This window comes from Mauremys mutica, chromosome 7 (genome assembly GCF_020497125.1).
Source record: "Mauremys mutica isolate MM-2020 ecotype Southern chromosome 7, ASM2049712v1, whole genome shotgun sequence".
Classification (NCBI taxonomy): domain Eukaryota; kingdom Metazoa; phylum Chordata; order Testudines; family Geoemydidae; genus Mauremys; species Mauremys mutica.
This window is the reverse complement of record NC_059078.1, coordinates 94149338-94174454: the sequence shown is the minus strand read 5'-3', so window position 1 is coordinate 94174454 and position 25117 is coordinate 94149338. Positions and strand designations below refer to the sequence as shown.

The following is a 25117-nucleotide window of genomic DNA, read 5'->3' as shown; positions in this document are numbered from 1 at the left end:
TTCATGCACACAGATGCCCAAAGCTTGCAGTCTTTTGACTTTGAGTTTCATCCTTGCTGTTGTTGTCACTAGGAAAGGACCTTCCAGCTTGAAGCACCCTTCAGGAAACTGTGAACCTGACAGTGCCCATACTGCTGTCAAATGCACAAAGATAAGAAAGTAAAAAGAGAAATATGTTTTTCCTTTTATCTCTTTGAGCCATGGGGGTACTGAGTCTGAGGGGCTTACTGTAACACAGTTTTCAGATAAAAATGTGATAGTCAAGTTGAATGGTTTTCTTTCTTTCTTTCTTTCTTTCTTTCTTTCTTTCTTTCTTTTAAAAAAAGCTTCCATTCAAATCATGTGTGGTAGTCTATTCCTAATAAGTATCATAAGGGTGATATCCTGGCCTAGTTAAGGTCAAGGGCAAAAGTCTCATTTGACTTCAGTGCGGCCAGGATTTCACCCTGATACCAGGCTGTTTGGTATCATATAGAAATGTTCCATTGACCACACTTATTGTACCTGTAATAGATCAGATTCTGATCTCATTTACACTAGTGTAAATCCTAGGAAATCCCACTGGCCCCTAATAATGTGAGAACCAGAGCTGGCTTGGGCGTATGAAGGAGTAATAAGAAGAGTAGGTAAGAACTTAGAATGCATTTCCATGTGCTGTGAATCACCAAGGCCCACATCCTGAAAACTGCACCATGTAGAGGCTTATTAACTTGTATGACACTTTTTATTTTCCTTATCAATCAACTTGCTACAAATTTTAGATTTTATTGGATGAAAATTCTAACTTTCAGAGGCAGTGAAAAGCTCTTTCTACCACTATTTGGTGAATATGAATTATTTTTTAATATTATAAAGAGGCATTGTTACAACAAGAGTAACAAGCAAGTACTTGGAAGTGTACTCTGGTGTTAGAGCCTTATAATTTATAAGCGAGAGTGTGAATTGTTTGTTGAACATATAGTACTAAAATAAAGAAATACTGAACATGCACTTCAGATGAGATGCAAAAATGTAATTTGATAACAGGCTGTGCTAATAGTAAACTGTAGTATCAGCAGAGGCATTTTTTTAGAATAAAAGTTGCTATGATTAGTGTCATGGGTGCTTGGTTTTAAATCTTCATCCCTTCCATATAATTACGTTAGTGGGGTTATGATAATGTAAAACTAAGCTGCTTTAAGCAACCAGCAATTGTATTTTAGGGTGTTTTTTGAAGATCAGAATAGCAGTTCTGGTGTCCCATATGTCCTCCTTTCCAGGAGATAACTAGTATCTACTATCAAACAAATACGTTTTTAAAGTACAATGGAAATGGTGCCATCTCAATGCTCCTCATATAAATTGGTAGAGTATGTGTGGAGGAGGGTCTAGAGGGTCATCAGATTTAAAACAGAAGAATAATTCCGCACACTGCGCTTCTATGTACTTACAGACAACACAACAAAGCCCATAAATTTTTTAGGTGTCCTTTGCCATCAACAGCTACTCAGTTTGTCACCTTTCAGTTCATGAACATAAAACAGTACTGACCTAGCCCCACTTAACGATTTAGTAAAAATATTGAAGCTTTATTGTGGGAAAAGTCCTGATTCTTGTGTCGAAATCTAATTACAAGTGATCTTATCCACCCTCTTCTTATACAACAAACTGGACCACAGACGCCTTGTCATGCAACCCAGATGAACGGTGGCAAGAGATGGGAGGGTGGGGAGAGAGAGAATGGATTCATATGGGTTATTAGCTGAAGACGCTTTAATATTTATGAAGTGCTCTTTTTTTTTAATCCAAAGTCTTAGGATCCAGTTACAGGGAGCTGCGTCACCCTCTAGATCACATGGTAATTGTTGCTATTTCAAGGATCAAGTCTTGCAGAGTGGCACAAAGCCCCCCACCCCCTTCTTTTGTACCACTTAGTGTCGGACAGTGATTATTGTATGATGGAGGGAGAGCTGCTGTTCTGATCAAACGCAGTTTAGGAGCTCAGTGTACTGTGTGTGCTGTCCCCCCCCCCGTCTCCTAGAGTGAATCTGGCGGATATCAAGGGAGGAAGGACAGCTCTAATTGGTTTCTCAATGAAAGATAATCACCTATTCCCAGCAGAGGGTTCGGATTAGCACTCAGCATCTCCTCTCCACTGATTTCAGATTTCTCTGCCTCCGTTTACAGCCCATTCAGCAGTAAGTGGATCGAAGAAAGCTGTTCACCACCCATTAGTGGCAGCAGATCTCCCTGCTCACTTATTTAGAAGCTTCATTCACTCAGCACTCGCCTTCCCTGCTGCTGCTGCTGCTGCGGGCTAACAAAGTTAGCAAAGGTTGGAAAATGAGCGAGCTGGAAGGGGACTTTGCCAAGATTTTGCAGCTGAAGGAAGAGAGAATTAAAGAGTTGGAGAAGCGATTGTCAGAGAAGGAAGAGGAGATCCAGGAACTGAAAAGAAAACTGCACAAATGCCAGTCAGTGCTGCCAGTACCTACCACCCATATCGGACCCCGCACCACCCGGGCACAGGGCATCTCCGCGGAACCCCAGACCTACAGGTCTTTCCACGACCTCAGACAGGCATTTAGGAAATTCACCAAATCGGAAAGGTAGGAGCAGCCGCTGGGGACCTGGGCAGACCCCCTCTGCCCTAGGTGCCGGCAGCCTCGCGTTAGACGCCTGCAGCCCCCGGGGGATGGTTGCGGGAGGGGTGGGCACAGATCCTGTCTCCGCGCAGCTCCGCTTAAGGGGACCAGGGGGCAAATGGTAGCTGTGTCCGCCCGTCCCGTGCTGCTGCCAGGCCGGGGAAGGGGCAGACCCCCGAGCGGGGCAGCCGGAGCAGGGAAGCCCCACAAAGTTTCCCTTTGGGCTCCTGTGTAAATCATGGGCTGACGCCAACCCTCCCAGGCTCGGGCGAGCAGCCTTCTCTGCCCTTCCCCCGCCTTCCTGCTCCGGGCCGCTCCGGGCGGGGCAGGGTTACAGCCCGCTCCCCATCAGCGTGTGCGCCCCGGCTGTTGTTGAGCCGTCCGGAGCGCTGTGCGCATGCTCAGTAGCCACCCTTGGCCCCGCTGCCCGAGCGCTGCTGGACGGACCCCACAACTTGCTCCCTCAACCAAATGGGGGAGGGGTCGGGTGTGCGCGGCGGCGGCGGCTGGGGGAGGGGGGTCAGGACTGGAGACAGTGATAGTCGAAAGCGGAGGGGGAGGGAGCGGCTGAGAGGCAAAACCCGGCTCCCGGCCCCCTCCTGCCTGGCGGCTGCCGCTGCAAGACTCCCGGACACCGGAGAAGCCCCATCGATCGGCTCCAGCTTGAAAGCCCCTGCGGCAGCGGGCAGAGGAAGTGCAGAGCGCATTAGGGGCTTTTAGGCGCGGGAAGTGCAGAGCGCGCGAGGCACACTGCAGGATATTGAATATCCCATTAACCCCCGCGCTGTCCCGGGGGGAGCAGCGGTGCGGTCACGCTGCCGGGAACCGGCGGGGGGGGGGGGGTGGATATCAAGCAATAGGCTCGTGACAAGTTGCTTGGCGGGGCGCCTCGGCTGCATCAGGGGTCACTCCCCAGAGCCCGCCCGGGGGCCGCCTCTGCTGTGGGCCCCGGAGGGTGCTGGCGAAGTGGGGCCCTGCGATGGCCGCTGAGGGGAGAGGGCAGCGGCCGCTGCTCCGGGGCCCGGCCAGGCTGGCAGCAATGTCCGCTCCTCTCCTCCGGCCGGGGCTGGAAGCTCTGAGCCTCCCCCACCTACAGCCGCAGGGACCGAGTCACCCCGCGGGAGAGGCGCGACAGGGCCCCGGCTGCCCTAGAGGATCGGGTCGCCTTCCCCGTCCCCGGTCTGCGTGCCGCGCTCCCCGCCTGCCCGGGCAGAGCGCGGCGCGGGGTGGCCTGGGAACAGTGGCGAATTGTTCGCGTGAGAGCAGCCCAGTTCCCCAGTGGGCCTGTGTGAGAAACGTCTGTGCGCCTGGGCTACAGGCACAGCCCAGCTGAAAGAGCCAGAAGGGTGTGATTAAAAGTTGGCTTCGTTACAGCGTCAACTGCTGCCTGTGTGTGTGTGTGTGTGTGTGTGATGTGATTCCCTTGACTATTTCCCAGCTGCTTTGGGGGACTTACTCCCTTCCTTTCTAGCAGATCCAGACTTCTGCCCGTCTGCCTCTTTAAGAAACTCAGTTCCCCAAAGATTGATTTGGGTGTAAGCCTGATTTCCCTCCCTCCCCCCATTCAATGGTTCCTTTGCTACATTTCACCACGGCTTTTTAATTGCTACTTGACGACTGGGTTTATTTTTAAATTCCTCTCAGTCTGACAGTCCTGCTTTTCAGGCTGGAGGGGGTTCCACCAGGGCTTGAAAGAGGGCACTGTGGGTCTCCAATTAAAATTCATTTGGGCTTGCAGTATGGCATTCCAAGTGATAATTGTCAAGTGTGTGACATTCCCACTGGAAAAGCCTTTAAAAAGAGATCTGGTATGGAAGTGCCAGCCACCAGCCTCCTGCTGTGTCTAAAGTCAAGAAAAGCTCCTATGTGGAGGGATCCTCTAGCTGCAGACAGATTATTCATTCTATTAGATGTGTCAAAGCACATATTTTTCTTGCAATATACTTTGCAAGTATGTCCCCACTTCCTCCTCTTTCTGGTTTACACTAGGACAGAGGGTAAACTTTTTTCCACTCAGTATTTGGGCCCATGCTTTAGAATGGAACCCATAAAGTTTATTTTCAGCAGGCTGTCTCACTGTAGTGTAAAGAGTTATGACAAGTATAATATATGAACATAGCAGTGATTGGAATTGGGGTTGGGGGTGCAACAGAAAATTTAAAGGAGCAGTATGTGGTTAATAGCAATATCAAACAATACCTTTTTTTCTTTGTCAGAAAAGTATGGCTGATTGGCTCATTCAGATCCATATTTTATTCAGAAATAAGGGTGTGCCCTTCAAATTTCTGACTTTCCACTTTAACCGCTTTACTTTTTAAATGTTGGTTCTGTTCTGGGTTCCCTTGCTAAAAGTTGAAGTAATCTTGATAGGTTTATTGGAGCTGAAAGAGAGTTTTATAGAATGACTGAGCCTACAATAACATAGCCTCAAGCAATGTGCCCAGTGACAGCTGTGAAAGTTATTGTATCCTCTTTAAGGTCTTCTTTTTAATTGCTGGACCATTTGGAGATTTCTCATCAATTGCAGAATAAATGTACTATGAATATTTTGTTCCCATTTGGAACCTGAACGTTACACAATAAAAATGATGTATGTGAATATTATCGTTACTGAAATTGTGTTCATAATATTTGAACACAATCATAGAAAAATAGATTTTGAAATATTTATTGCTACAAAATTCAAACAAACTTCTCTAACTACAAATTATTATCACCTCTCAAATGCCTTGTGATACATTATCCAGATTTACTTGCATTAGTGGAGTGTATAAAATTAAGACCTCCATAAATAATCTTTGCAAAATGCATATGTCATCAGTGAGAACAGGGAGAAAGAGATCTGGGCTCTTAGCATATGTCAAGCAAATAATGACATTATTGAGAAAATACAAAAATCCTACTGATTGAATAAGGACTGTACACTTTGAAATTCATAGTATCGATCAAACAGACTACTGAAATGTACAGCATTATCTGAATCTATACATGAATTGCCCCTGACCTGATATTCCGTGGATGAGACAGTTGTTCATTAAAACAATTAAATATAAAAAACTAAGATCGGCATTGGAAATGGACCCTTTTCTTCAAATTAAAATTTCTGAAACTAAATGTTTTCTTCAACAGAAGCTATAGCCTGGCATCTGCAATATGTGAGCTGCAAAAATCGGAGACCCGAATTTTTTTTAATTTGGCCAAATTATCCATAAAGAAATCAGCTTGGATCATAGGCTATTTTGGTTGTCACTTCAGAAAACTGCTCTGTATTGGACACACTGTTATAAAATATATAACTTAACATGGCCAAAACCAAGCTCCTGATTTTTTCCCCCTATATCCCTCTCCTCCCCTGTGCTTTTCCCTGTAATGGTGAACAACACCATTCTCCCTGTGGCTCAGACCTGTCATCTTTGACTTGGCCTTCTCCTTTGACCATCCAGACCATATTGAAATCTTGTCACTTCTTCCTGCATAATACTCCAGGTAATTCCAAGATTCAACTTCTGCTGTCTCCCCATGTTGCCAAAACTCTTGTCCAAGCTCTGATCATCTCATGCCTTAACTACTGTAACCTTCTCCTCTCTGGTCTACTAATACATATGAAAACTACAACCTGATAACAGCCAGAGAGGTGACAAGCTGTGATCACTACAAGGGACTGGCTAGGGGTCACACATCCTATTATATTTGTTGCTTTGTCTCTTCTGCCCCACCCTCCCCGATTTTTGTTCTATACATCTTTTACTTTTTTGTCTTTTAGACTGTGAGCAATTTGGGACAGGGACTGTCATTTGTTGGGTTTACACAGTGCGTAGCACAATTGGGCCCAATCTGATTGAGGCCTTTAGGCAGTACTGCCTAAGAAACTTCTTTCTCTTCCACCAGCAAAATGCCAGTTAATGAGTTAATACTTTCACATCCTTAACAATTTTTGTTTCTCCTCTTAAAATTCTCTGCAGTTTGTCGACATCTTTCTGCCACTGAGGTGCTCAGAAAGGGATACAGCTTCTAGGTGCATTCTTCCAGGCCATAGGGGAGAGATGTTCAATGATGCCTCTGAATGTGCATTCCAAAAATCTCAATTACTTTTTATTGTTGCATCATTCTCCAAGTTCACATCCTTTATCACCTCTGGTCTCTTTCAGCATTTCTACTTTCCAAATGTCTCCCTCAAATTAATTATCTGTGTTTTCAGACTGTTTTTATCACATGTATTTGTTGATATGTTTCCAGAGTTAATCTCATTTTGGTCTTGTTCCTGAGAGATGCTTCTGTGTTCTGTAGGAGTTGCAGGTGCTTAATATCTCACAGGATCAGACATGCATTTCTTGAACATATTTCTAACTTTGTAATATATTCTGCAGAATTTTTCCATTGTTAATAACTGTACAGTTCCTATGCCCTTACTGTGTCCTTACTGGTGGTTACAACACTTTTCAATTTAGTATCTGAGAGTTTGTTTAAGGTTCTTGTCCCATATAATTAATGAAGTTAAACAAAACTGGGCTCAGTAATGATCCTTGCAGCATTTACTGACCAACCTCCTTCTCCTTCATTTACTCCCAAATTAATACATTGAAACTTAGTGTATCATTCCTAACAATATTTTTGTTCATGGGTTTTCAGAAGGCATGGGTTATATCAAATCCAATCTTTCAAATATACAGTGTATTAAAATGTTTTGCTGAAGTCTAGTTACATTGCAAGACTCTGATTACTGAGTTTTGTTTGTCCATTAAGCCTAAACCCTGCAGTTTACCAAAAATGAGATCTTGTTTGTGTGGAATTATGCTTATTCTGAATGCATTTTTGTTCCAATATTTTACTAGGGTTAAAAGTTAGAGTCCCAGGTAGATGTGGTACCATTTTACTCTAGGTATCTCCAGGATTCTCTGTATCTTAATTAATCACCTTGGGACTCCAGGATATGATACATACATACATATAGAGCTGAAATTGATTTGGAAAGTACAGGATGAGGCTCATTTCTAAATCTGGAGACAACTTCCATATAATAGAAACCAATAAAATATTTAGACTGGGGCTGTTGATTAATTGCAGTTAACTCATGGGATTAACTCAAAAAAATTAATCGTGATTAAAAAAATTAATCACGATTAATCACAGTTTTAACCACACTGTTAAACAATAGAATACCAATTGAAATTTATTAAATATTTTGGTTGTTTTTCTACATTTTTATATATATTGTATTCTGTGTTGTAATTGAAATAAAAATGTATATTATTTTTATTTCAAATATTTACACTGTAAAAATAATATTTTTCAATTTGCCTCATACAGGTACTGTAGTGCAATCTTTGTTGTGAAAGTGCAATTTACAAATGTAGATTTTTTTTTTTGTTACTTAACTGCACTCAAAAACAAAACTGTGTAAAACTTCAGTGCCTGCAAGTCCACTCAGTCCTACTTCTTTACATTTACAGGAGATAATGCTGCTCTCTTCTTATTTACAATGTCACCAGAATGTGAGAACAGGCATTTGCATGGCACTTTTGTAGCTGGCCACCATTCCAGAGGACATGCTTCCATGCTGATGACACTCATTAAAAACATAACATGTTAATTAAATTTGTGGCTGAACTCCTTGGGGGAGAATTGTATGTCCCCTGCTCTGTCTCACCCACATTCTGCCATATATTTCATGTTATAGCAAACTTGGATGATGACCCAGCACATTTTAAGGACGCTTTCACTGCAGATTTCACAAAATGCAAAGAAGATCCCAATGTGAGATTTCTAAAGATAGCTACAGCACTTGACTCAAGCAGGGCCGCTGAGAGCGGGTTTGGGCCCTGGTGAAATTTTTTTTTCAGGGCCCCCAGCAAGGGCGGACCGGCTAAACAGGGCCGACAAAGCTGGGCCCCAGGCCCCCTTCTGGATTGCTGGGCCCCAGTAATTTGTACCGGCTTTCCCACCACCCCCTCGTTGGCCCTAGACCCAAGGTTTAAGAATTTATAGTGCTTTCCAAAATCCGAGAGGGACGAGGTATGGAGCATGTTTCAGAAGTCTTAAAACAGCTACCCTCCGATGCAGAAACAACAGAGCCCGAATTACCAAAAAAGAAAATCAACCTTCTGCTGGTGGCATCTGACTCAGATACTGAAAGTGAACATGCGTAGGTCTGCACTGCTTTGGATTGTTATTGAGCAGAACCAATCATAAGCATGAACACGTATCCTTTGGAATGGTGGTTGAAAAGTTAAGGTACATATGAATCTTTAGCGCATATGGCACGTAAATATCTTGCGACACTGGCTGCAACAGTGCCATGTGAATGCCTGTTTTCACTTTCAGGTGACTGTGAACAGGAAGCAGGAATCATTATTGTCTGGAAATGTAAACAAACTTGCTTGTCTAAGCAATTGGCTGAACGAGAAATAGGACTGAGTGGACTTGTAGGCGCTAAAGTTTTACATTGTTTTATTTTTGAATGCAGGTTTTTTGTACATAAGTCTACATTTGTAAATTCCACTTTCATGATAAACAGATTGCACTACAGTACTTGTATTATGTGAATTGAAAAATGCTATTTCTTTTGTTTTTCTACAGTGCAAATACTTGTACTAAAAATAAATGTAAAATGAGCACTGTACACTTCATATTCTGTGTTGTAATTGAAATAAATATATTTGAAAATGTAGAAAACATCCCAAAATATTCAAATAAATGGTATTATTGTTTAACAGTGTGATTAATCACGTGATTAATCCCGATTAATTTTTTTAATTGCTTGACAACCCTAATTTAGACCAATATTGACATCAGTCTATCCTTTAAGTTTTGAGTTGTTCTTAATTTAACCCATTCGGGCCTGATCCACTGATGTCAATGGGAGCCTTCCTATAGAGGCCAGTGAACTTTAAATCCCTTTGCTTGCCAAAAGAACATTGATAATTAATTACTGTATATTTTTATAGCAAATATTATTGTAATATATACAAATGAATCTGAAATCCTCCTATTAAACAACATGAAATAAACATGATAGAAATTTTGAAAAACAATTATCTTACTGAGAGCATAAACCAGAGTAGATTGTAGATATGAAATGTATTTGGTAGAACGTTAATATTATTTTAATATTTTGTTCTATTTCATTCATAATTTAACGGGTCAGCATTTTAAAGATTCACTATGCTCTGAAGAAATCTGTATTAAAATAGAAATACATGAATATTTTCCCTTTTTCATATGCAAGTACTTTTCTTTTTTGCCTTAATCATATTGTGCATTAAAGATTTGCACCTATAAGACAATGGCTGATTTTTTTTTGTTTTTTTTTAAGGTCACTATTGAGGAGTAATTTGTCTTCACATAACAGAATTAGTGTTATATGCAAGCATCCTGAAAAGACTCTTAAACTATATTGCTCCAAACTAATATCTTTATTGAATAATATAATTTAGTTATAATGAGAAAAGAAAAACATTCTTGTGTACGCTTCTATAGATTTGTGAATATTATGGTATAAACTAAAGCCTTGCAAACTTTACAGATAGCTTTCTGTGTGTGTGTAGTCTTCTAAAAATTGCAATTCTTTCTAATTTTGGAAGGGTTGTATGTAATTATGTTGAAGAAATAAATGTGCTTGTTTATAAATCTCACAGAAAACTTTTGAGGAAGGGGTCATGCTGCCTTTTGAGTTTGAAATATACCTAGCATTTTGTTGACTGAGGGAAAAACTGGTGTGGTAGTTAAAAATCATTAACACCACTCCAACAGTAATAGCATGTAATCTTCTATATTTGTGATTTGTTTTAATATTCACATACCATGGGTGTGTTTAAATACTTGCGTATCTAGATACAAACTACTAGATGAAGTCTAAAAGATCTGTCGTCTATTTGCTGTTTATCTGAACCTAAAATGGAAAAAAAAATCCCCTAAATTATATAGCTGTTACTAAGCTACAGAAGAAATATCTAGTAACTAGGTACTATGGGCATGTCAGTAATGTCTGAGAGAGATAGTATAGTATTGCTGGTTGTTAACCAAAATTATTGGGCACTGAGCATTTCTCATGTACAAAGCACTGCCAAAATTTAATCGTGTTTTGGTGCCTAAAGGTGCAGATAGGTGCTTCTTGTGATTTTCATAAACCCTTATTTTACTGTTCCCACAACAAAGTAGCAAAATGGAAATGATCTGTCCATTGCCATTTTGGTGTAAAGAGTTTTTATACCAAACCATTCAAAGGTGTTTTTGCTTTTAAGTTTAGAAAGAAGAGTTATAGTGTTTGCCACAAGATGGCAGTGAGACTTAATGTTTAACACACAGTTTTGGGGTGTGTTTTGGTTTCAGTCAAAAATTCCATTTTTATTCTTTGTGCAACTACTTGTTTTCCTGACAAGCAGACATAGTTCAGCTTTCCAGAATCAATAAACCATACCAAGTCTTAATTTTGATGTCTTTGACATTGTCTAATATGTCAAACTATAGGAAAAGAATGTGTAAAGAGAACAATGTACAACTTTTCAATGCTGCTAGATTTCAACATACTCCTGTGTGATGCGTCCAGTATAATGCTAGAATTTGGCTCTTCAAACGTGATCTCAGGGATCATTGTTGATGAATTCCCCATAACTCCATATCAATAACATTTGGAATAGACAAGTGTCTAATAATTTTTCTTGCAATATTTAATCAAATAAATATCATTGAAGGTCTAGAATCTGACTTTAGGTACAGCCCTGAGCATGCAGTGGTGGTGCACAGATTGCAACATTCTAGGGGTAGTCTCAGGAAATATTGTGACTCAGAGAAACACACCACTGAGTCAAATTCCTCTTGCTTCCAGAAGCTAGTGACCCACTGGCCTTTATTACTAGCCATAAATTACGACTGCTCATGCTGGCTTGGATACTATAGGCAGGGAGTGGGGACGTAGCCAAGATTTTGTCCATTCCCTACTCCTCTCCATCCCACTTGCTCTGATAAGGAGTAAGCAGGTGAATAGCATCACTTATTCCTATGTGCCTGGATCTAAGGCCTCAGTAGCCTTCTTAAAGACATTTTTTACTTCCTTACGCATTTGCATCAGCATCTAGTCCTATGATTATTTTTTTTTTGCATCTTCTGTTAAGGTAGAAAGAACCTATTCCCCATAGCTGAGGTACCACAGTAGAGGATGAGTTAATATGAGGTCATGTCTAATTCACTGAACCATTGGAAAATAGCATTCAGCCTTCTTGTGTGAAACCTATGTAATTCAGGTCGACCTGTGTATCTACTCACGAGAACAGCCAAGAGGCTGGAAATAAAGTAATAATTTTGGTGCCATGGCTTGTGTGTTTATACCCTTGATGGAGACTTAGTACTGTGTATTAATACATATATAAAGCAAAACTTGAATTATGCTAAGCTTAAATCTTTAATGAAAGGAAGGGAATTTCACTGTGTTATGCATAATATTTCTTGGACTCTGGATCACTTGCTGATAGAGATGGAGTGGCTGCCCTAAACCAGTATTTTCTTGATTATTTTTTTTGGTCATGTTAAAGTTATTTAACTGTCTTGAATGATTTGTTGGTGTGTTTGCTATTTCCATTTGGCTTTAAATCTTTATTAAAATCAGAATTGTGTAAAGATTACTATAAATGTATATGGAACTCCATTTTCAATATAAATACTGCAGCATCTTTTGAGGTTGTAAAGGCTTTGTTAAATATTTTATGATCTTTATGTCTGAGACTCTGTCGAAGGTGCTTTGGGATGTGTCACAATAGGCCAACCCTCATTATGCTCCAAGGTAACTACAATATGCAGGAAACAGTTACAGGTGGTTAATAGTCAATAAGATAGATAACCAAAGAATATCTTCTTTGTCTGTCTAGGTTAGCCACCACAACATATTCAGGAAGAGTATAATTGTTTTAAAGGTATAGATTAAAAAGAAAATCTCCATGTTAGTCATCCCACAGATTACTGATATGATACCATCTGGCTTCAGTGTGTTGTGACATGGCATACTTAAATCCTTAGTCCATGGCTGATTAACACAAAAGATCACAATGGCTTCATTAGAATCATTAGGCTTTATTATGTCAATATATTTTAAGGAGCCTTTATTCCATAGATCATTTCATAGAAAGTAACACAGCATGCTAAAAAGCCCTTCTAAAATTTTTGATGCAAACTAACTGCTGTGTGCATGCAGCTGCTACATCTAAATGTTAAATCACTCATTTGCAGTTTTATTTCAGTAATAAATACAGAAGCATAACTCTACTTTTGACTCACTTCCTGCAAAAAAGAGTCCCTTTTGCTAATGCAGAGATCATGGTCTTGCTAGGTGATGAGTGTCCTCACCTTTGAAAAGCAGCTGACATGTACGTGAAGCAACTACTTTTATTATTTCATTAGAGCCCTAGCATTTTGTAGGCCTTGAGAGAAGATAATCTGTTACAGGAATTCTACTGTAATTTAAAAATATATATGAATATTCTGGAAAGAATGGCTGAATCTAAGCCTGATCCTGAAAAATCTATCTTTCCTGACTAATCCTTTCTCATTCAAGTTGTCTTGTTGAATTCTATTGTGCAGAGGTCTGGGCTTTAAGTTGTCCAGGGTAACAACAAAAGTCCAGCTCAGCTTGTTTCACAAGTGTTTAGAAAAGTAAGCAAGAGTTGCAGACAAGTATATAGTAACTAACTGGATCACTTAAGTAAAAAGAACTCCAGGTACAATCAGGGGTTGGCATAACCACAAGCTGAAAGATCCCAGAAAAGAGAGGGAGAGCTTATAGTTTAAAATCACTGAAATGTGGTGTGGTTGATTTTAATGGGATGAGGTTGGATATTCTTTTATGTGCAGAGCACTGACAAGAATAGTGGGATGCAAGGAGTGAGCTTCACTATTATGTCTGCTAACCCCATCTTCTCCTGAGAGCCACCATGAACTGTTTTGTTTTCTTGATGATGAAAGGCAGTTAACCAGACCAGGCCATCGAGAGGAAATCGGATGACATCAGCAGCTTCAGCTAAATCCTGAACAACACCTGAGATGTGAGCCTGAAGTTCTTGCTGTCACCCTCTGCCTCATGTGTCACTCTGCTCTTCCCCATCTTCCTTCCTACCTTGCTCTTTCTGCCTCTGTCTGGCATAGCCAGCAGAGACAACGCCACCTTTGCAGTGCTGCTGTGGCCCTGTGACCAGAAAGGGAAAGCTAAGCAAAGCCTTTACTTCTGCCAGCACCTGTCAGCCTTTTATTAAGTCTTGGAGTGGCTGATCAGACTGTGTACTGGGTCTGTTTCTCCAGAAGTGAGATGGCAAGTGAGAGTCACCAGTAGAGATAGAAGTTGCATTTCCTATCTTTGCTATTCTTTTCTCTCCCCTTTTGTTTGTGTCTTTTTTTTCCATTGAAGGAAACAGAATTGACCTTGAACAATAGTTAAACTATCTAAACTAATGTTTTCTCCTTTCAACAACAAAAAACAGTTAATACTATTTTATCTCCATCTACAATGTTATCAAACAGGCTTTCCCTGTGCAAGACTATACAGCTAAAGAAAAAAGGAATAATGGATATAATTAAAATGAAAGTCTTAATGTTTTAACTGTTTTCTATTTTCTGTGACTTTAGTAAAAGGCTAAAAAGATATTTAATCAGGCTTGTTCCAATGGGAATAAGCCAGCAATAGCTCAACTCAAAACTCTGGACCACACTTAACTGCTTAATGTTATAACAGTGAACAAGGGTTTTATTAACATCTTATCCCTGGTGTGGCCCAAAAGACCCACTTATCAACACAACACTTAGTGGGGCTACTCAGATGAGTAACAGTTGGAGGATTGGGCTCAGAAACAAAAAAGATCATCCTATCTGTCCCCCTGTCAATACAGAGTTGTCCCCAATAGTGTATTCTGGATGCTTTGTTCTGCTCACTTTTAAATTAGATAAGCGATAGGACTTTCACTGCTTCCCTGGGGAGACTAACCCACAGTCAAACAGACTTCACTGAAGTTAAGAAATTACAGTATAATGCAATTTTAGCCTGGAGAAAATTTTCCTGGTTTTGTTATGAATACCTAAAAGTGTTATATACAACTTTATCATAGCATTGCCTGGAACCACCTGTATAATTTTAAACTGTTTCTGTCTCTCAAATCTTTGATCTCATTAAGAAAAAAAAAGGAAGTTCTTTAAGTGGGGAATATTACCTTTCAAAATAACACTTGGATATAATAGAAATTCAGTGTGGAGTTTGGAAAGGAAAAAAGTTAATCTCTCTTACTGTTGTATTTTTAAGAGCAGTGCATAGATTTAGACATATATGGCATTGTAAGCTACTCCGCTACAGTGGGACTTCTTTTTTTTTTTTTTTAGTCACACACAATGTAGTTTTCTTTAGGCTACATTATCTGAAAGATGGTATAAAATATATATAATATATGAATACAAATAAATTCCTCAGAGTGATAAAGTGTAGAAAAGGAAAATTACATACAAAGGGATAAAATAACAAAACAAGCCCTCTTTGCAGCCTAACCTACAGACCTAGGAAAAAATCCCTCCCAAGATACCCATTCAGTCACACCTGGAATTAGATGCTGCTCTTGGAAAATACCTTGCATAGCTCGGGTTCTGTGAGAATGTTGTAATGCATGTTGGCCTCGTTGCTGAAAAAGAAAAAGGACTGTTTCAACATTTTATTATTTAGCTTTTTAATATTCCATTCATGGAAGTTCTTTAAACATATTTGTTCCCGTTGATGAGTGTAATTAAAATAGGTGGACAGTAGAAAAGGAATAACTAGTGAAAGCAATAAGGAAATAAAGTGAAAAGAAAATTCTCAATCAAATCTGAAAGTGTCCATTTTAGCAGAAGAAGCTAATATATTGTCATACCAGTTGTTATTGCTTGTAAACAGCAGGATTCATTAGCACAATTTTGGGGTAAACCCCTCCCCCCATGAATAATCTGAGCAAATAGGCTTTGTAAAGGATACTACACCAGGGTTGTGGAGGGAAGTGTGGAATTCACTGCTTCAAGCCATGGGCAGGCCACGACCACTCTTACGCAATATGTAGGTATGACAGTTATGATGTATTCTAAGACTGTCTTCCACTGAGTTTGCTGTTTCCACTATTCACTGCTCACTGGACTCTTGAATTCAAATCCAATTGAGGGAGAGACATGGTGTAGTGGTCTGCGTACTAGAATAGAGAATTTGAATTCCTGAGATTTATTTGTACCTCTGATACTTCCTGTGCCAACATCTATCTAATCTATATTTCCAAGCCACCTATTATCTTAGTTCTGCTGGTGCAGGGCCTAGGAGGGATCCCTGATGGTGAAAAACCTGTTAGGAGGGTGATTGTGATGGCTAACCCCCCACAACCTCCCTGCTACCAGGAGTGATCACACTTGACCAATGCAAAATTGGACACTGGTAATTTGGGAATGGGCCTGGGCATGGCAGCAGTAAGGTGTGTTGATTCAGTAGAGTCTTCAGTGAGGGGACTTCTATAGAGCCCTGATGGGATTACTGTAGAGCTCCTGACAGATTAAAGCAATTCCCGTTGGGGTGCATTGGCCCTTTCTGGTGCAGGGAGAGGCAATTTGCCTGATTCTAATTGTGTGTGTATATATATATATTTTTAGATGCTGTTCTTTAGTGGTTTCCTTTGTTGTTATTCAGTGGGCTCATTTCTGCCATCAGATACACAGGCACAATGTGCATTGGCATGATTAAGAGTTGTGATTGTGTATTTGAGAGCAAAATTAAACGTATGAAACAGTGTACAGCACTGGTCCCTGAAACCTGTAATTTGTTTACCTATAACCTTGGAATAATGTTGCTTGTATGTTATTTCAAGGACACACTTTTTTCTCTAATCTGATGAACTGGCCAAGACCTTTTAAAAAGGATGATGAAGAAAAGATGTAGAGGTCCTAGCAAACTCCTTGGTTCTTCTATGTGTATTCTGCTCAGGCTTCTTTCATGCAGCAATACTTGTTGGTACAACATGCCTCAAACCCCCTTGTGGCCCCTCTTGAGGCTTTATGAGGATGGCACCACCCCAACCCCCCTTTGTTCATCTTATTCCCAGTGGCCTTAGTCAGAACTCCCCATGTGTGAGCCTTCTACAGTTTTTCTTTGCATCACACTTGTGTCATTGAGTCTTACCCTATAAATAGTTAGTACCTGTAGTTTATTGTAGTTCTTAGTTGAGTTATTTTTTATTCTAATTTGTGGTGCTCAGCACTGGAGGGTTTGCACCATTCTCCAGGTTTCAAATGTTGCTGGGAGGGAGGGGTGTCTTGATCCCCAACAGTGACCCCTATGCTCACTGCTTGCTATGTGTTTCCCAAACTTGGACGCCGCTTGTGTAGGGAAAGCCCCTGGTGGGCCAGGCCGGTTTGTTTATCTGCCATGTCCACAGGTTTGGCTGATAGCGGCTCCAGGCCAATGGGAGCTGCTGGAAGTGGCAGCCAGTACGTCTCTCGGCCCGCGCTGCTTCCAGCAGCTAACTTTGAACTTGAATAGGAAATATATATATTTTAAGTCCCTTAACACCATTTTTAAGGAGGATATTTGAGGGACATATAAGGAGGACAGATTTTTTTTTTAATTCATTGTTGATGTAGCATATCTGTTCTATCTGCTGAGGCATTCCATAAGGCTGGAAGCCTGAAAGACTTCAGCGAGAAGTCATGCCAAATGTCCAATACAAATATAGTATATTATATATATTTAAACATTTAAAATTAGAAAACCAAAGTAATTAAAGAGTGCAAGTTCAAAAACATATCACTTGAACATACAGATTGGAGCTTTTCTTCTTTAACTTGCTAAAACAACTGCATTATCAACAGTATTTACTAATACAGCGCCAGATTTTCATTGCACTTCATAATGAAAAGATATTGTCCCTACTCTAAGGAAATTATGATTTGGAATAGATAAGACACAAAATGAGAGAGAACACCTAACTAAAGGTGGGCTAATACTACAAAGAAAGTCTGAATACTTGCTCCAATTTTTAAATGAATTGGCTTGGTATATGCTTGCACCACTTTTGCAACACTTTCTTGGGTTATCAATATATACTAATGCACATTTTCACAGAATGTGCACATAGAAGTATTTGTACCAGCATTCTTGCAAGAGAATCAATACTATGTGACTTAGCTGACCAGTTACAACTCAGCGCAGGTAAGATGTTGAATTTACAGAGTATTGAATGCTCTGAATGAACTAGTCACAATCTTTAAAATAAAAATAGGTTGCTTTAAATTGTTTAATAAATTCAATTAATGAATTACAGTGTTACATACCATGATATGTTCTGATTTTTTTTTAAATAAAATCTTCAGACAAATTATGAATAGTTCATTCAGCTTTAATATGTATACAGTATAAGGCTATCAGGTTTCTTGATTTCCATATTTTTTTTAATAAAGGTTTATTTATTATTGTTAGTTTGGCATGGGAGTATAGGTTTCCTTTGACAAGGCATTTGAAAGAGGTGGAGTTTGAGGAGGTATTTGGAGCCAAGGATGGAGGTAATATGGAATAGGACACCCAGGAGATCATTCCAGCTGTATTTGGAAAATCTATATGAGAAGGCACAGAAGTGGTTGTGGAAGAAGGATGCAAAGTGTGCGTGAAAGGAAAGAGAAGTGGCAAAACGTAGAGTTTTAGCAGTAAGAGAGAGGCAGGGATGGAGATATGTAGAGCCATGAAGGTAAAACTGAGGAATTTGATTTTGATTATCCCTCCATGCAAATTTATAGCAAACAGAATTCCCCAAATATTGAAATGTTTAACCCCAAAGCTAAAAATTTGTATGCTGAGAGAAAATAACTCCAAAATGACAATTTAAAAAATCCATTTGTTTTTTAATTTACAGTATGCAGTAAAAATAAAACACCCTTAGATTTTGCACATAAAGAAAATTGAGAACAGTTACAAATTGTTTTGGAAGGTGCTGTGAGAGTTTTATTATTTTTGCTGCCATTCTGAAGCTGCTGTATCAATCAATAATCAAATATTATTGCAAGGATCATTTCATTTTAATTGGGAAATCAATACATTTCTACTTAAAATGTTTGTTTTTTCTTTAATAGAATTATATGACTCAACCAAATTCTTGTTTTAAGAACATAAGAACGACCATACTGGGTCTGACTGGTCCATCTAGCCCAGTATCCTGTCTTGACAGTGGGCAGTGTCAGATGCTTCAAAGGGAATGAACAGAACAGGGCAATTATAAAGTGATCCATCCCCTGTCTCATCTTATTTTATTTTATCATCTATATGCTTATGTGCCCCATGTCCATAACTGATTTTTTAAAAACTTTTTTTAGTGTGCTTTGCATAGTATTGGTACAATATGAATATTTAGTTCTCTTCCTACCATGTGTTATTTATCCTATGATGTATCCATTGTCTTGATTACTGGAAGAAACAAAAATTGAGCGTGTAATATTCAAAGATCCCAGGTGGATTCTCCAAAGCTTTCTGAATGACCTGGAATTCATGCAGAAGTTCGACATATACAGCATATGCCATTGAACAGGACTAATTATAATGCAGAAGTGCAATTATGGTAATTGGAATCAATCAGTGGCTGTGAGAATGACAGGTCCCATAAGAAATTACACTTATTAAATGTGTCCTAAAGGAAGGTTTCCAGTATGGATATTTTTGTATTGCTTTGAAGAATCCCCTGAAATGAAAATAGTACAGAATTAGATAACAGAAATGGGGACATTTTAGCAACTATGAAGCCAGATCCTGGAGTTTGGCCTGTGTGAGAATTGATGGATTGGGGCATTAGTTTAGAATTCTGTTACAAAGCCTAGAAATAGGCGAACATTTTTCATCTTCAGAATTTACACTTTGGTGGAGGTAACAGGTGGTGTTGGAATTACTGGCTTTGTGAAATAGTCCAGGGAGACTCAAAAATTATGTAATGTTGATTTCTAAACATACTGGTTGCTGTAAAAGTATTTTTCAATTTTTTTTCTTTTTTTTTTTAAATGTGTGCAGGGAAGAATATAGCATACTTACTGAAAATCTTTAGCACAAAGAAACAAGATTTTAAGTATACCCGAAAAGTGAATCAAGCTATTAGCATGCTTTGAAAAAATGGATGCTTCTAAATTCTGAATATACTTTCAATTTATTTTATGATCTAAAACTGTTGTATTGTAATTAGAAGACGGATTTGTTATCCTCCATAGGAGTATGTCTATTTCTGCACACCTAGGCATGTGCTGGTTATTGTATTAGTTGGTACAGTTCAACAATGTAAGACCATACATTTTTGTGGAATATGTGAAGTCTGGATTCTGATCTGGGGATAAGGATGACTATTACAAGAACAACAAGAAAGAACCAAACTGAAGCAAGAAACAGTGTTTCCATAAAATATGTAAACAGTTTTTCATTGTACCTCTGTAACCTTGACATCCCGAGGCTCCATCTATGCTAGCATGAACCCCAGCTTTCTCATTTCTCAGGTCTCAGACTATAATCACTCTTGAGCCTCTTTTTTTGTGACTTTGGCCGTGTTGGTCAGTGGATTCTACCTGTTTGTTTTATATCATCCAAGAGGAGAACTTTTCTTATCTTCCAGAATGGACAATCAGCACTTGGTCCCTCAGTATGGACAGCCAAATACAAATTATAGTTACTGTTTATTTAAGTAAGAAAGGAAGCAGAAAAAAGCCTCAGACAAAGAAAAGCATTGTTCTGTTCTTTCCTGTGCAAGGACTGCACAGAACCTCAGTGGATCAAGCAGACATTCTTATTAAAGAGGTTAAAGGAAGGTAGTTTACATGTTTAAATCTATTGAACAAATTCTCTGCTATAATTCTGACTTCAATTGAGTTATGCCAGCAGAGAATTTGCTCTCAGGTCCATACCTTTCCCTTCCCATCCTTTCTCTCTTCTCCCCACCACCTTCCATTTTATGGCCAGCTGATAAGCTCTTTTTTCTTAGCTTCCAAATAATCTGTTTTCTCCCCCTTTTTCAGGAAGAAACTCCTCTAGATAGTCAAACTAGTCTTATATATAGTCAAACTCTTGCCGTATTATTTCCAGTCCATATTCCTGAGGCATGTTTGAAACATTTCTTGCCTCTGTCCTCCTTGGGGAGTCTTCCTGTACATAACGTATGATAATTTTTGTATTATTTTTAGGAAGGCTTTTGATATAGTCCCTCATGACATTCTCATAAGCAAACTAGGGAAATGTGATCTAGATTAAATTACTATAAGGGTGGATGCACAACTTATTGAAAGACTGTACTAAGAATAGTTGTCAATGGTTCATTGTCATATTGGGAGAGAATATCCAGTGGGGTCCTACGAATGTCAGTCCTGAATTCACTACTATTCAATAAGTTCATTAATGACTTCGATAATGGGGTGGAGAGTACCCTTATAAAATTTGCAGATGACATTAAGCTTGGAGCAGTTGCTAGCATTTTGGAGAACAGGAGAAGAATTCAGAAGGACCTTGATGAACAGAGAATTGGTTTGGTTTCAGCAAGATGAAATTCAATCAAGACGAGGAGAGTACTACACTTATGAAGGAAAAATCAAAGGTACAACTACAAAATGGGGAATAATTGGCAAGTGGTAGTACTTCTGAAAAGGATTTGGGGGGTAGAGAGGTGCAGTTGAGAAGAGAGGCTAATATTCTGGGGTATATTAACAGGAATGTCATATGGGAGGTAATTGTCCTGCTCTACTTGGCACTTGGGAGGCCTTAGCTGGAGTATTGTGTCCAATTCTGGCCACTATACATTAGGAAAGATGTGGACAAATTAGAGAGAGTCCAGTAGAGAGCAACAAGAATGATAAGAGTTAGAAAATCTGATCTATGAGGAAAGGTTAAAACTCGGTATGTTTAGTCTTGAGAACAAAAGACTGAGGGGGACTTATAATAGTCCTTAAATATTTTATGGGCTGTGACCAATTGTCTTACTTTTAGTGGACTTGGAAAATTAGTAGTAATGGGCTTAATCTGCAGAAAGGGAGTGTGACATTACCCAGAGTACAGTCTGGACAGTTGAACAGCTGTGTCCCCTCAATTCTCCAGCCTGGGATTCCTTTTACACTGCTTTGCTGTGTGCGTAACCACTCCTCGTCAGCTCACACAGCCTCCAGCATGTATATGACTCCCAGCTATATTATATGAGTGCTATGGCCAACCACTTTTAAATGACACTGCAGCCCCACACCAGCAATTCCCAGTCCCCGATTTCCCCCCAGAAATTTGTGTCTTATATTGTCCAGCCCTCTCCTGGACAGCACAAGCTCCACATAAAGTCTGTCATTTTATTAGAAAATTATATGCACAAATCCTGTTATCTCAAATAGAGTTTCCCAAACACTTCAATTCAAGCACACAAGTTTAGATAAAACAATAAACAAGTTTATTAACTACAGACAGGGCCGCCCAGAGGATTCCGGGGGCCCGGGGTCTTCGGCGGCGGGGGGCCCTTCCGTTCCGGGACCCGCCGCCAAAGTGCCCCGAAGACCCGCGGCGGGAGCCCCCCGCCGCCGAATTACCGCCGAAGCGGGACTGCCGCCGAAGCGCAGCCCGGTCTTCGGCGGTAATTCGGGGGCGGGGGGGGGGGTCCCCGCCGCGGGCCTTCCGGGCCCTTAGGCGGCGGGTCCCGGAACAGAAGGGGGCCCCCCCGCCGCCGAAGACCGGGCTGCACTTCGGCGGCGGCGGCCGCGGCGGGTCCCGCTCCTCCCCCCCGCCACCGGTCCCGCCCCGGCCCCAGCCTCTTACCGAGCGCGTCTCCGGCGGGGCCTGAGCTCCGTCCCGCTCAGAGCCGCGTGGGGAGGGGGCGGGGCTGTGAGCTCCACGCCGAGCGCAGGCAGCTGCCCCGCCCCCTCCCCACGCCGCTCTGAGCGGGGCGGGGCTCAGGGGCCCCGCTGGAGACGCTGAGGCTCCAGGAGAGGGGCGGAGGCGGGAGCCTCCGCTCTTCTCTTGGGGGCCCCTGCGGAGCCCGGGGCCCGGGGCAAATTGCCCCCTTTGCCCCCCCTTCTGGGCGGCCCTGACTACAGATGGATAGATTGTAAGTGATTACAAGTAATAAAGCATAAAAGTCAGAATTGGTTGCTGTCTCACTGCAGGCAGACAGTACCTTCTTCATTCTCTTGTGTGGCTAGAAAAGACCAACAGAGAAGAGGAGGAAGCCAAGGCCAAGGATTTTCAGAATCATTTTCCGCCTAAGAAACAGATCTTTTCATTGTGAACATGAATTAATTTATTTTAATACAGTAAGAAAATGCTACTTTGCATTATACTGTCCCAAACATTCAGCACAATCCATGTGTACAGAGACTTCTTTCATCTAGTAAATATGTACTTGGATATTTTTTTACTCTGGAGATTGAGCAATTAAGGATTACCTAGCCACAACTCATTTAATACAGACAGTAGAGTACCTTTCCTTACCAGGACATTTCCAACTGCAGGAAAGCTTGGTATTTTCCCCCAAAGTCTTTCAGTGCAATTGAAATACCTTGTACTAACCACAAGTATATAGCCCAGGAACTTGAACTATGAATGTCTCCTTTTTTTCACTTGCATGTAGGGATAGCTCAGTGGTTTGAGCATTGGCTTTCTAAACCCAGGGTTGTGAGTTCAATCCTTGCGGGGGAGATTTGGGGGTTGGTCCTGCTTTGAGTAGGGGCTTGGACTAGATAACCTCCTGAGGTCCCTTCCAACCCTAATAATCTATGATTCTATCTGTTCTGGGGGAAGTGTGGAAAGCTTTGGTGTTGCTAAATTCTGTGACAAGTTACTGGTGTTTTCCAGGAAAATTTCCCCCTACTTATCCATGTCTTGTTGCTTTCCTATTTTGTTCCAAGACTATTCAAATATACTTGACCTCTGAAGAGTTACTAGATCACAATGTCTTGTCTGTAAATAAATGCAGCTTTGCCAAAGTTGCAAAATAGCAAGAAAGATGACAAGGTGAATAAGATATATTATCTACATTCCACTATAGAAGCCTTAATTGCAATTAGTTCAGAACAAGAAAGCAGGCATTGAGAAGACTAGCATATCAACTTCATAGGCTACTGTGGCTTTAAAAATCTGTTTCACCTTCAGGAGAGTCATCCGTAAACAGATGCATTGAAAGGATTAGGTAGCTGACACCACTAGCATCAACAATTGCTGCTTTAGTGGTTTACAAGGGGGCATGAGTCTTATATAAATCTCCAGGGAATGGGTGAGATAAACACCTTCACCCTTGATATTTCTGTAGTGCTGCAAAATTATATAGCATTTTTTTTCAGCTATTTCTTTATACAGAAAAAAGAATTCCATCCAGCTAGAACGTCAGCTTCCTCAATAAGTGTTTGCTTTTGGCACCTGGAGATTTTCTGCACTACATTCAACAGCTATCCTACAGTCCTATCTTGTTTTGCAGGTTATTATGCAACATTCAGTTATACATTAAGCAAATCAAAGGATATCTCAATAAGCCATGGCTAAAATCTTTAATGGATTTGTATGCCTCACTTTGGGCAAATAAGTTTGAAAATTGTGTTCTATATATTTAGGGTTATCTCTTATTTGTATTACAGTAGTTCTGCCCAATCAAGATTGGGTCCCCATTGTGCCAGGCTCTGTACAAACACACAGTGACAACTTCTGCCTCAAAGAGCTTACAATCTAAATAGACAAGACAGAAGAAGGGTGAGCAGAGAAACTGAGGTACAGAGGGTGAAATGACTTGTATATAGGGCATATAAAGGGTCAGTGACAGAGTTGGAAATATTGTACCTCTTCTTTGTTTGAATCAACCACTTCCTATCTGTGTCTTAGGTTGGACTGCAGGGTAGGCAGCAAATCCAAAATTACTAGATAAATCACACAACCCACTGTGGAGCAGGGACTCAAACATCAGCTCCAAAATTAGGCAGATAGGCCTCTACAACATGCACTAAAAGAGATTGTCCTTAGATGGCAATATTCGTATTTGTTGTGGGCCGGCCATCAAAGGAACACACACACACCCCTACATGTGAAGTCAGGACATTCTAGGAGAAAGGTGTGGGTGAATGGACTAGTCTGTCTGTTTGAGATGGAGAGAAAGGACAGAGATAGAGGATACACCATTCTTCTTGGGAGGAATGTCATTTATTTTTATCCATGGACACTGTCTGGCAATAAAATTAACTAAATTACACCTAACTAAAAACATTTAAAAATATGCATAGTCACATAAAACAGGCATTCAAAATCCAGTGCTTTCCTATTGTTTTGAATGCAGTATAAGTTACATCCTACTCTAATTTCTGTTACTTGCTGCTTGCTAGCAGGAAAATGGTAGTTTCAGTTGATAAGTTTTGTATTTTTAAAACTGATTATTTGAATTAAAAAAAACCCTTAAATGCAAGTTAATTTTGAAACTTTTGACAGGTCTGGAAATCTTATTTCTATTTTTTTTAAATAATACAAAAAAGCACATCTTATGCTTAAAAAT

At 40.4% G+C, this 25117-nt stretch overlaps 1 protein-coding gene across 2 annotated transcripts in view; it reads left to right on the top strand.

Moving 5' to 3' along the window:
* Nucleotides 1-1907: 1907 nt before the first annotated feature.
* PRKG1 (protein kinase cGMP-dependent 1) overlaps nucleotides 1908-25117 on the top strand; it is a 924943-nt gene continuing 901733 nt past the window's right edge. The window contains exon 1 of one of the 2 annotated variants that reach the window (XM_045024165.1): nucleotides 1908-2588. In XM_045024165.1, the coding sequence (XP_044880100.1) occupies nucleotides 2323-2588 (266 nt within the window). In that variant the 5' untranslated portion in view covers nucleotides 1908-2322. The remainder of the gene's footprint in view (nucleotides 2589-25117) is intronic. The other variant, XM_045024169.1, reaches the window with a different exon arrangement.